At 39.4% G+C, this 13,514-nt stretch overlaps 1 protein-coding gene across 1 annotated transcript; it reads right to left on the bottom strand.

Moving 5' to 3' along the window:
- Positions 1–389: 389 nt before the first annotated feature.
- On the bottom strand, positions 390–5,510 carry LOC112430846 (uncharacterized). Its single transcript, XM_076881076.1, has 7 exons — positions 5,472–5,510; positions 4,595–4,862; positions 4,208–4,471; positions 3,883–4,128; positions 3,602–3,796; positions 3,366–3,442; positions 390–648 (listed from the first exon to the last, which is right to left on the bottom strand). The coding sequence occupies exons 3-7, from the start codon at positions 4,227–4,229 to the stop codon at positions 610–612; spliced, it is 579 nt and encodes a 192-aa protein (XP_076737191.1). The 5' UTR covers positions 4,230–4,471; positions 4,595–4,862; positions 5,472–5,510; the 3' UTR covers positions 390–609.
- Positions 5,511–13,514: the final 8,004 nt, after the last annotated feature.

The following is a 13,514-nucleotide window of genomic DNA, read 5'->3' as shown; positions in this document are numbered from 1 at the left end:
TGAAGGCAGCAAACTGATTTAAATTTAATCTAGTGTTGAGGTTTTGATTTGATTAACATTCATTAGAAACCCCAAATAGAAAAGCTGTGAACAGAAAAAGTGCCTGTTTAGGGTTAAAACTAATTCAACATTAGTCTTGGTGAAGTAAAATCTTACCAATTTGACTAACTTTACACAAATTGATACTCAACTCTTCAGACAAACAATTTGTTCGGAGTTATTTCAGCCACTGAAAGATGTTCCTGCTGTTTTTAATCTGTGGTTGAGGTTAAATTGTGTGTCTGTTCTTTCTTATCTGCTCTGAATAAAGGTGTGTATCAGTTAGAAACACAACTCACATTTTGCCATCAGCAATACTTCTGAAACCCACAGAACCACACGACAGGAACAACATGTGACAGCAAAGTTTATTGATGCTGCAGAGAAGGCAGGACAACGCTGTACAGATGACATTCATATTTTAGTTATACTATATACACTCATACAAACACTTAGAGTGTATATTTTAATGAGAAGGCACTAGAGAATATATGCAAATCAACATTGTGTGGCTGTGTGGACCAGTTAGAGACCAGCGCTGGACATCGGTGGTTGGACTGGTGGACGACTTCAGTGAGGAGTAGACGACGTCTGGCTCTGGTTTAAAGTCTGAACACAAACACACACAGTTCAACATAAGAAGAATAAGCAGCTCTGTAAACTCATGTTTATGTAAAGTAAATGAACACAACAGGAGAATGTTAGTGAAAGTATCAGAGCATCACAGTTAAAGTCTGAAGAAGAATAAAATCAAATCTTTATGTTAAAGAGAAGTTTATGTATCTGACATCTTACAGACACAAACTCAGTTTCATTAAAACACACACAGAGGACATCACTGCAAATACCACAACTTCTAAATGCACTGTTAGTGTACAGGATGTGTGTTAAAAGAACAGAGTTATTGTTCCTCATGTAGCACAAAGATGATGTGATCATCTTTTTTCTACTTTGGAAAATCACCCTCTGGTTGTATTTGGTCACTGGTTATTAACAGTAGGAGAAGAAAAAACCCCACTAATTTTACCACAAGCTACAAAACAGCCCCACACTTTGAAACACACTATCATCAGCACTGTGATGAGAGATCCCAGTTTAGCTTCATGTGTCAGCTCATAGAAAACAACAGGAGGAAGTAGCTGATGTTGGTGAGGATGCAGATAAATGAAATGTTTACAGACAACATCAGCACCCTTCATTATTAATACATAAAATTCAAAATCAAAATAATAATCTGTACCAAACTGCCCTTAAGTTGTGGTTGATATTTCAGCATCTGGCTGAAGTGACTGAAGAGGTGTGAGCATAAAGGGAGTAGGATTTTTTAAATGACAAGTTCTTTCAAATGTAACGTTTCAACAAACGTTCAACGCTCAAAGATCATCAAACACACAAACAGTTTGTCTCACAGTGTGTTGTAGCTAAAGGTTTTGACAAGGAGAGAAATGAAAGTGTTATGACCGTGTGCAGGGAGGCAGGAAAAGGACCCAACATGCAGACTCCTGGAAGCAGAACTTAAACGCAAGGACCACTGCTTTACTGCAGGCATCAGTCAAAAACAGAACAAAATAGGAGGGCTAGAAACTGAGCAAGAACCAAAACACACAGGCAGGTCTGAGGGCATGAATGTTAACGATGCGGCAAAGCACAGAGGCAGGCACAGACAATAAATACAGAAGGTCAACAGGGCAAAGAGGGAGAAGCAGGGAGACACAGCTGAGGATAATAACACATGGTAAGAAAGGAGGATGCAAAACTGAGCACACTGACTATTAAGACTAGTGCACAGAGGAGCTGGGGGCAGATAAACATAACGGCACGAGGGTAAACACGGCACAAGAACTCACACAACAATGTACACACATGGAACCAAAACCTAAGAACTAGAACTCAGTAAAAACTAAGGAGCTAGGAATACTTAAGACAGAAACCAAAACCAAGAGACTCACAATGACCAGTGTTGGGAAGGTTACCTTTAAAATGTATTCCATTACAGAATACAGAATACATGCCCCAAAATGTATTCTGTAACGTATTCCGTTACGTTACTCAATGACAGTAACGTATTCTGAATACTTTGGATTACTTAATATATTATCATGCTTTTTACAACAACGTGAATGTACTATTGCTGTGTGATTTATTACTATTACTGAAGGTCCGCGACTCCGAACTGTAGTAAAGGGACCTCTGACTAATACGGCGGGGTCCCTGTCGGCTCGTAGCCGAAAACTAGCTTTACTTTGTTGTGTGGGTCAACTTTTCTTGCGAGAGACAGAGAGAGGCGTTGAAAGGCTGCTCCAACGGAACTTATTGTTTTCGGAGGAAAACACGAACACGGTGTACAGTCGAGTCTTAATAGCTTACTTACAACTGGGCTCGTCAGGCACTCTTCTTGGCTGCAGTGGTTATTATTATATTTACATGCTTCCAGCTCCCGTTTTTCCTCGATGACAACTCGTACCTTTCCACTCCCCTTTTTCTCCCTCCTCGCGCTCACAGACCCATAACGTGTATGGCAGTCCATTCTCCTGCAACACAGACTATACTGCCCATGATGCTACATTCTTTAGAGCTATGCTTGTAGCATTCTGCCTGTTAGCTTAGCACAACAACAACAACAACGGAAAGGCGCTCTCTCACCCAGGAAACACACAGTCGCAGAGAGCGAGAGAGCGTCGCCCTGTAACCATGGCAACCGTAACGCTGCCGCCTGGAATAACAGAACGTAGCTGTCAAACAAAACCCAAACAGTCCTGACCCGCGACAATATGAAACAGGAAAGTACCGCAGTGTAATCCATTTATTTCAACAAAGTAACTGTATTCTGAATACCACCTTTTTAAACGGTAACTGTAACGGAATACAGTTACTCATATTTTGTATTTTAAATACGTAACGGCGGTAAATGTATTCCGTTACTCCCCAACACTGACAATGACACATGAAATCAAGGAATAACAATACAAACAGAAAACACTGGGTCCCTGACCTAGGACTGTTTCTTCACTCAGAAAAACCAGAACAGGAGATGAAGAGAGGTTGGATTTAAAAGGAAGAAACTGAGGGTGGACAAACTCAAATAATCTTCATCGTGTAAAGAATAAAAAATAAACCAGTGAAACTGGAAGTAAGATGATCTGTGTGTGTGTATTTTCATGGTAAAAAGCTCTTAAAGTGGGAATTCGGCATCCGATTTATGTTGCGCTGGATCATAAACTGTCAAAATGAATTAATTAGTGAGTTCACAGAGTTCATTTAACCATTTTTTATATTTCCTTTGAATATCAACATGAACCCTCAACACACAGCACATTAAATACTACCTCTGCTTCCTCTGATTGGCTGTTGTTCATGACTTGAGCCTTTGCTGTACGTGATGTCATCATCTCCAACTCCTCCCCTGTCAGATAAAAGAAACCAGAATGAACAGCAAAGTAATTTCACTGTTTCATAATCACAGCAGGAAACTGTTTAAATAATTTGTGAATATGACGTTAAAATAATTTACAAAACTTTACTCTGAGAAACTAAACCTGAAAGAGAAACGGCTCAGACTCACTTTCAGATTTCCTTTGAACTTGTTGTCTCACCAGCAGAACCAGTAACACCAGAAGAACCAGAACACAGACTGAACTAATAACTGACACAGTGAGGACAAGAGAAAAGAGTGATAGAGGGACACAGGAGAAATCAGGAGGAGAGGTGGATGTAGGTGGAGGTGTGGATGTAGGTGGAGGTGTGGTGGTGTGTTCCCCTAAAATAAAGCAAACACAGTCATTAAGTTGTCGTCACATTGTGAATGTTGAAAGCTGCAGAAACACAGACAGGTGAGTGTGTCACCTGTGACAGTGATCCAGCTGGATGGAGACTCTCCATGACCGCTGATGTCACACTTGTAGAGGCCTTCATCAGACCTGGAAACATGCTGGATGGTCATGTGACCTGTAGGCTGCTTCCTGATGAGGGAGCCATCTTTATAGAAAGCAGCTGGGAGGTTGGAGGGAGTGGTCTTTGTTTTACAGAGCAGAGTGACGTCATCTCCCTCCATCACAGGGAGGACAGGACTCTGCAGGATCACTGATCCACCTCAACACAGAGACAAACTACAGCATTTCATCCATTTACACACAGCTTCATCAACACTAACTCCACACACTCAGCTTACCAGTGACTGTCAGGTTAACCATGTTGCTGATGGGACCCTCTCTGGACTCACATCAGTAAACTCCACTTTCCAATGAGATGATGAAGCTGATGGTACAAGAAGAACCAGACCATCTTCCCCACCCATCTCCACACTGAGTCCTCTGCCGTCTGCTTGTGTTTCTCCTCAGAGTCCATCCAGCAGAGCTGTCGTCCTCCTCACAGCTCAGAGACACAAAGTCATCTTCAAAGAACTGAGAGCTGCTGGGACTCACAGTCAGACGAGCTGTGAGGGTTAAAATGAAAAACTGATGATCTGTTAGAATTTACATTGTGAAACATGAACCCAATCAGGTCATATCAATGAACATTTATCAGGTTTAAACTGTGACAGAAGAAGGTTACTGACCTTGGTTTGTTGTGCAGCTCAGCAGTGAGATCAGAACTAAAGAGGAAAGGTTGGTTTGAGTTTTCACAAACACATAAATTCTTCATCAATCAGTCAATCAATCAAGTGATAAGTAATATTATCTCCTGTACTGCTGTGTCCAATAAAGAGAAGAGATTCTGTTGTGTTGATTAAAATGCTCCTTTAAAGTCTGATTTATGCTTCATGTCAAAATGTGAAACTTGTCAAATGTCATGACTGCAGTCAGACAAGAATCACATCCATAGACCTAAAAAACAGAACACTGATAAAAATTAACTCAACATAAAAGTCTTTAAATTAAAGTACTTCTATAACAATGTGTCAGAGATCAGTCTAGTCATTGTAGTCTAACATCTACCTTTGTGGTACAGATTATTATTTAGATTTTTATGTTTTGTTAATGAATGCTGCTTATGTTGAATGTAGACATTTTAATGTTTCTGCTCCTGAGCAGAAACAAGCAGTCTTGATCTTCATCTGAGGATGTAGGAATTTTTTTATTATTGTTAAATGAATATAATTCATTTTTTGTTAATATCGTTCTACTTTGTTTTCATGCTTTAGACCTTTTGTATGCATTGAGTAAAAGACAGCCGAGTATCAGTAAAATGTATATCCACAGTACAGTTCTGTTTTTAAAATCACTAAACTGCTAAATTCAGTTTTTCACATCCTATTTTTCTGTAAGATGCTCAAACTTCCTCTTCACAGCTGAAATGTGTCTTCTTTGTGTTTTAAACTTTCTTGAAATACTGTTTCACTTGTTGCTTATGTCATTTTCTTTCATCTGTCATCAATCAACATTCAAAAATTCTGTAAAATAAACTTTAGGTAACCTTAAGAGGTTTTTACTTACTGAGCAGACATTGCAGAGATGTTTCCTCCATCGTTCCTCTCAGTGATGTGACGTGTTTTACATTTATAGAAAATGAATCCCCGCCCTCTTTCTCTGTGCACTCCTGCTATTTCTTTTGGGCTTTTTTTTTGTTTAAAAAAAATCTTGAAACTACCTGTGCAAACACGTTTTCATAACAAAACCAACATTTTAAAATCAAATGATCTCTAGCAGTCATGCACCAAAAGAGATGTGAATAACGTGTTCTTCAGGATGTATGGAAATCTGGATTTTCTTCACTGTGTTTTAGTCACTTTGTGTCAAATGAAGCATGAAACAACATGTGCAGCTTTCTTCAGGACATGTTAACGAAAATCTCTTGGTGACACTCAGTGGCGTGTCTAGAAATTTTTTGTTGGGGGGCCAGGTAGGGGCACAGATTTGGAGAAGGGTGGCAGATGTAATTGGCAGATAATGTTTAAAAAAAATTCTACCAACTGTTAACCATAATTCAATAATCCTATAAACCTAATAACCGAATGCGCTTTTAACTCTTATTAGAATGAGATTTTAACCACTACGGTGCAAAGTTTTTAGATACTGCGTTGATAAAGTACAAGAGATGCAATCAGTGTCAGTGTTTACTCAGCATTCAAGGACAGCAATATTTGCATAGTATTTTTACTGACATATAGTGCACATATGTTTTGGGCAAAAACATTTTTGAATATTAAAATACGAACATTTGTAACAAACAATTGACAAATTAGCCAGTTCCAATGTAAAACTTTATCTGCCTATTAAAAAAAGAAGATAATCTTCTCACAAACTGGTGTTTGATTTTGAAACAGGAAAAAAGTGGGGAAACAACTGAAAAGACTAACATTTGAATAAAACCTGAAAGCAAGTAAATACTTTCTATGCTGCCTTATGGTAAACTTTGTGTCACGGTCTGACTGGCAGACCGTGAGGGGATGTTGGAGAAAGGACCCAAACGCTGGACTTAGTGGAATGAGCAGTGGGTTTATTTACAGTGAGGTAAATGTACACCACACAATAAATCTCCAAAGTGCTCCCTCGACTCCTGTGACGTGTCTTCTCCTAAGTGCTGGTATCTCTTGCTCTCTGCCCTGTGCCTTCGCACACCCCGTGTGTCTTGCAGTCCTGTGTTCCGCTGTCCTCCTGAGGAAAAACGACAGACACAGCCATTATGGCACCAACTCCAGCAGGCATACACTGACCAGGACTATAAACACTGACATGAAGTCTAACTCAACAATCCTGCGCCAGAGGAAGCTCCATCGCTCTGTTAAGTAGCTCCCCCGACGAGCCTGATCAGAAGCAGGTGTGTGAGAACCTAGGCATGACCGGCAGGGCCACGCCCATCAGGCCTGCAGGTGACTGTCCTTCATCCTTCAGCCACACCCGCAGACACACACCAGCATGGAACACAAGAGCACAGTGCAGCAAAAATACATCCAATACAATAACACCAATAACAATAACAATAACAGCAATAGTAACACTAAAGGTCCACACTTCTCACGGACCCCAAGTCCCCGGAACCGGGTCCGTGACACTTTGGTAATATTGATAAAGAACAACACTGGCTGATGATGAAATACAGTCAGCTGGCATGGTGACACTGCCAGTATTAACCTGCAGGGCTGGACTGGGACAGAAAATCGGGCATTTTGACTACAGACCGGCCCACCAGGTATTAAAGTCATAAAGACTTTGAATGAAAACAAATGCTGTTGTGACAGTGATGTACAGTCTTGTTGGTATATGTATGATTTCTATACATTTTACGTCAGATAAAAACTTTGGTTGTAAGATTCAGATAATTATTTAATAAAAGCTAATATTTCTTTCTGCCTTTCTTTCCCTGTTAATGCCCCCTGGCAAAACTTTGCTAGATCCGCCCCTGCACAGTTACCAGCTGTCAGCTACAAAAAAAAAGGATCCTGGTGTTATTTGTCTCTCAGAAACAGTTCATAACTTCCCTTCAACTCATTCATGTCACCTAAAACGTAAACCTGTTTCTCCATCACCTGTTCAGCTCTGATGATTCAGTAAGGACATCTCCTGGTTTCATCTTCATGTTTCCCTCTCATCACATATCCAAACCGACATCATGACCAGCAGCTTTACAGCTGTGGCTCCAGCAAAAATCAGCTGATACTAGAAATTAATATTAAATAAATTCTAACAAGAGCTGATCAAGCTTAAACGTGCTGCTGTTGTTTATCTGCTAGTTTATAAAAAATACTTATTTTCCACCCTGATTTACGAATAAATTCTTTACAAATCCTACCATGTGGATTCATGGATTTTTTTTTCACATTCTGTCTCTCACAGTTGAAGTGTACCTCTGGTGCAAATTACTGACCTCTGTCATCATTTTAGGTGGGGGAACTTGCACAATCGGTGGCTGACTAAATACTTTTTTGCCCCACTGTATATCTTATAACTCATAACTCTTATGTTAGCTCCCCTCAGCATACTGTCTGAAATATTCGACGGCTGCAATAATTCTTCAAGTGTTATTTTTTCCTTGGTATTCTAATTTCACCGAAGTTTACTAAACTCAACAAACTTAATATTACTTACCGGGACATTTAAGTAATATTGGCCTGGGGGTGGCCTGTGCCCCCCCACCCCGCTGGACACGCCACTGGTGACACTCTACGATTGGAGGGGGGACTCCCAGCAGCTGGAAACCACCAGAAAGCATGAAGCAGCAATTCTAAGTGACCATATCTAGAGGCTCCTCACTGAATCTGAGTGTGGTACTTTCACAGTTTACCCAAGTCCATGATTAACTGCAAAGTGGAAGTGGAGGAGCCACAGCAACAAAGACCACATAAAGTTTCACAGCAGGGTTGCGAAACGCTGATGCACATAGTGTGTGAAAGTTGCCAACGCTCAAGAACGGTTCCAGACTTCCTCTAGCATAAACATTGTTGGAGCCATGACATAAAAATAACATTTTCTTTAGATGTAATACAGTGTTGGCTTGGTCACTCTGGCGCAGCTGGCTGCCGGCAGAGCTCACGGGCACGTCACTGCAACCCCCCCTGGCTTCTGCTCCGCGGCTGCTGAGTGAGCCCTCATCTGGGACTCTCCTCAGCTCTTTCTGGGACAGTGGCGCGGCTGCCCCTCTGTTGGTCTTCCTTGGTCTCTTGTGTTCTGAGGGCCTCTGGATGTCTGGAGTCTTGATCTCCTCCATACCTGCTTCATGCCCTGGAGGACGGGGCAGTGCCCCCCCCACACCCTCTAGCAGATCATTACATGAAGGAACCTTTTAAAAACAAGCGCACTCATGCTCACAGGTGTACACACGGGTGCTCACACACACAAACTACACCCTTTTTGGCTCCTACCTCAAAGCACACTGTGCGCTGTCGATCTTACGTGCTGCACAATAATGTTTAATATTTAGTATTTTACTGTTATATTCCCATATATCATTGTGATGTTGTTTATTGTATTGCTCTCGTTTTCTTCTGCTTGTTGTATTTTTCTTTCTCAACAGGTGATCCAGGTGATTGATATATGTATTTATTTGGGGTTTTTTTTGTTTTTTTTGTTTTTTTGTCTGCTTATTTAGTTGGTTTTTGGGTTTTTTTGCCCTTTATCCCCGTCCCTCTTTTCCACTGTTTTTCCCCCCTCTTCCTTTCTCCCTTTTCTTTTCCTCATTCAAGTCTGTCCCGTATCTAACAAGTGAAAATAAAATAAATAAATAAAACAAACAATAAAAGATGAATTAAATAGACCATTACGGCAAGGCTGGGATGGTCAATTTGGTAAAGTAAATCCGTTGGGCATCTTTCTTTGCCTTTAGACAATAATTCTGATGGCAAAAGAACCAAACGGGACAGGCAAAAAAAAAACAAAAAAAAAAGGAAGTGTAGGAGCCACAGCAACAAAGACCACATAAAGTTTCACAGCAGGGTTGCGAAACGCTGATGCACATAGTGTGTGAAAGTTACCAACGCTCAAGAACGGTTCCAGACTTCCTCTAGCATAAACATTGTTAGGAAAAATTGGGGCCATGACATAAAAATAACATTTTCTTTAGATGTAATACAGTGTTGGACACTAATTTTGCTTGTTCATCAGTCAGTAAATTACTGTCACGATCCAACCTTAAAATATATGAATGAATATATATATATATATAATTTTATTTATTTATTTTCTTTTAATGTTGGATCCTTTCTGCAGTGGTTTTGGTTTCGAATGTGATGCATTTTTTTATGTTTTGGTTATGATATTTGTTTTTCTGTTGACTCTTGGTCAACAGGAAACTCTGAGATAGATAGACAATAAAATTGATTCATGTTTGTGGCTGTAATGTGACAAAATGTGGGAAAGTTCAAAGGGAGCGAATACTTTTGCAAGCCACTGTATAGGCTCCCCACTGAATCTGAGTGTGGTACTATCATAGTTTACCCAAGTCCATGATTAACTGCAAAGTGGAAGTGGAGGAGCCACAGCAACAAAGACCACAAGTTTCATAGCAGGGATGCACATAGTGTGTGAAAGTTGCCGGCATGTGACACGAAAAAACTCAGAGATAGATATAACAATAAGGGAACAAGTCAAAACAAAGACTGTGGAATCTTACAAAGCTCAAATGTTTTCCAGAATACGTTCGATAAAAAAAGAAAGTGAAAGAGTTGCATGACTATTATTTGTTGAGAATGAAGTCTGCAGGAGGGGATTTTTATTGCTGAAAGCTCCCCTTTCGTGCAATGTTAAACTCAGAGACAGATGAAGAACAAAGGCGTGAGTTGGAAGATGGACACAAAAATGTCAAAAAAAAAAAACTACATGAGCTCTTTTTCCATGTGTTTTATTATTTCCCACCAGTTGAGCATTGCGTGGCACATCCGACATACTGTTTTACTTTTGTCCATGACACACTTACCATCAGGGTCATACTTCACATGAAAACCAAAGTAGTTCAAACGCCAGATCTGAATGAGGGTGGGGGAGGTTCAGTTTCTGGTAGCGTTGAGGCAGTTGTCATGTTGCAACGAGCTTAGCTTCTGTCTTGCTAGCTTGCGCTGCGCTCAGTGGATCTGCGCTTGACAGTGCAGCCTAGGCGGAGTAGTTGAATGCAGATCCACTGAGCGCTCAACACAGACAGCATCGTCAGAAGAAAAGTTGATAAAATAAATAAAAAAAATTGTATTGTTCGATACATATGCGAACCGAACCGAAAGCACTGTATCGAACTGTTCAATATCGATACGAGTATTGTTGCACCCCTAGCTGCTATGGGTCACTTTTTGTGTTTTACAATATGGTGTGTCTATGTGAAGCTTTTTAAGGTACACACAAGTAATTAGCAGCAGGTGCTGTTGTTTGGGAGTAAGCAAACAGTCTGGAATTATTAGCATTGAAAAAGCATACTAATGGAATAAAGATTTTAAACAGACAAGATAAGTACAGGTGAAGTTACTGGACTGTAACAAGTTTAACAAGTTCATTCATACCAGTGGCATCTCCTCACCCCTACACATGAACACCTCAGTGGTTTCAAGCGTAGGCTTAGACTCTACAATCAGTTTGTTTGTAAGCTTGACAAACTTGTAATCTATGTTTGCAGTCACTATTATCGACTCTTTATCTTGCAATATGAAGCACTGTGATGGATAAAGCTGGGTATCACCTGCATAGTACTGAAAATGTATGAAATCCCATTTAATGATACTCCCCAGGGGAAGCATATATAGTGTAAACTGAATCTACAACAGAAAGTATAAACTAAACCAAAATCTAGATTAAATAAATGCACAATCATGCTGTTTAATTTAATTGCATAATTGTGTTCCTATTTCTTTTTTTTTCTTTGCAGGACATAGGCTCATCCAACTCTGAGCACCAACACTTACTGGAGGAATTTTAAGCCTGAGAAGATAAATTCACGAACAAGTTATTGTTTTCTCTTTTTCTTTTTCTTTTTCCCCAGTTCTTGTTTAGAAATGTACCATCAAGATAATGTTACTGGAGCATGACCCAAATGCCTCAGTGCAATAGGCAGGGTACACTATGGACAGGTTATCAGTCGTTTTCAGAGCCACAGCCAGACAAAAATTCATACCTACAATCAACCACTGATGCCATTAGCCTAGAGAGAACTATGCAGACCCCACACAGAGAGACCTCAGCCAGCCGTTGGATTTAAAACAAGGACTTTCTTCCTGTGAAGCAAAGCCATTAACTGTCACATGACTGTGTATAGCTTTGCACTCTTTTATTTATTTTTTTTCATGTTCAGCTGTCATTTGACTTCAAACTGTATAAACTTACAAACACGTGCATGCAGATGTAAACGCTGGTTTCTTTCCACTAACTTCATCTTAATATTCTGTACTCACCCCAGCACCTGTTTAATTCCGATGTTAGTGTATAGATTTATTCATTTAATATAATTTATTTTGTAATGAAAATATTGTTATAAATGCTATTATTCTTATGGTATTTATTATCATTTTTCTATTTATAAGCACTGGTTATAGTACTAAAAGCATTAAACATAAGGTTATGTATTATGTTTAATGCTTGTAATACTATTAGTGGATACTAAATAATCAGTAGATTTACAAAATTAATTCAAAAAACCTAAAGAAGGGAATACAAATGAAATTTTCATTCTCCTTCCTACTCTCTCATTCATGTGTCTACACAAATGTGCCCTTATACTGTATACAGTGGGGGGAATAGTTATTTGATCCTCTTTGTATTTTTGCTCACTTGCAGTGAGAAATACAAGAAAAAAGAAAAACAATTGAGTCATTGAGTGAATTAAGAATTAGTTCTTCAAGCAGATGGTGAGGCATTTCTTAGGCCCACTTCTCTTTATGAAAACTGTTTTACTTCTTTAGGTTTCTTGGCTGCCGTTTGGCATCCCAATGGTTCAGCTCCCTCAACAGATTTTTTTACAGCAGTGACGTCTGGAGACTGGCTACTCCATGACCTTGAAGTGTTTCTCCTTAACCATTACTTTACCGTCATTATGTTTTTGGTTGTGTTTGTTTGTCTGTGGTCCTCATTGCCTTCAGATCAAATACGAACCTCTCCATGAGTCAAGATCTTGCATCAAGCTCCTGACTGAGAGTGATTCATGTACATTTTATACTTAAAAAACCAAACAAACAAAAAAACCCAGCTTGTGAACAAGTTGTAATTACACTGCAATTAAATGTCATTCCAAGGCAATTCACTTGACATTACAAGTATATTACTTGAAAGGAGATGCACCATAAGTAATATAATAAGTAGTTTTAAGTACAATGTAATGTCGTGGTCATTAGAACAACAATATTTTCCTACAGTTCCGTATTTCCCTGTTAACTTAAGTATGCTATACGTTTTGGTGTAATAGCAGATAATAAATAAAAATATAATAATAAAGATCAATAATACCTAACACTATTAGTAACTTTAATTTCATTTAATGATTACCCTTTTATATTATATTTTGGACACTTTTAAATCATTTCCAAGTTTCTTATTGTCATTCAAATCTGCAGCTCTGCTCCTGCATTACCAGTTGATGGCAGCAGACTTCCACTTGATATATTTCTAATTTATATCTCATTCTTAACATGCTAATCTTAGGTTACCTTATATGTCCATTTAATATACAAGATTTAATTTCAGTCAACATAATTTGGAGTGGAAAAGCTATTGTGTGTCTTTTGAGTGAAACTGTGTGATCTAAATGAGCTGTGCTTTCTATACTGGCTCAAGGAATGTACACAGAATATATGTAATGCTACATAAAAGAATTGGAAAATCAGACACAAGCAGCAGGCATATCAAGCAGGGAGCAGTCAATCCTGAGAGGAGATGCTGTGAAGGTCAAAGGTCAGATGAAAATCATCACATGTTGGGCAAACTGAAGCTTCTCTGCTGCCACCTACTGGCTCTTATTGTTCTGTGACTGATGTCTTTATAAGCCATGCAAACACCAGCCGGCCGCTGTATTAGGAACACCTTGCTGGTACTGGGTTGCACCTGCCTCAGCACCTTTGTAGCTCAGCAGAG

This window comes from Maylandia zebra, unplaced genomic scaffold, assembly GCF_041146795.1.
Source record: "Maylandia zebra isolate NMK-2024a unplaced genomic scaffold, Mzebra_GT3a scaffold02, whole genome shotgun sequence".
In the NCBI taxonomy this organism is placed as follows: domain Eukaryota; kingdom Metazoa; phylum Chordata; class Actinopteri; order Cichliformes; family Cichlidae; genus Maylandia; species Maylandia zebra.
Note: the sequence above shows the minus strand (reverse complement) of the source record. Positions and strands in the feature narration are given on the sequence as shown.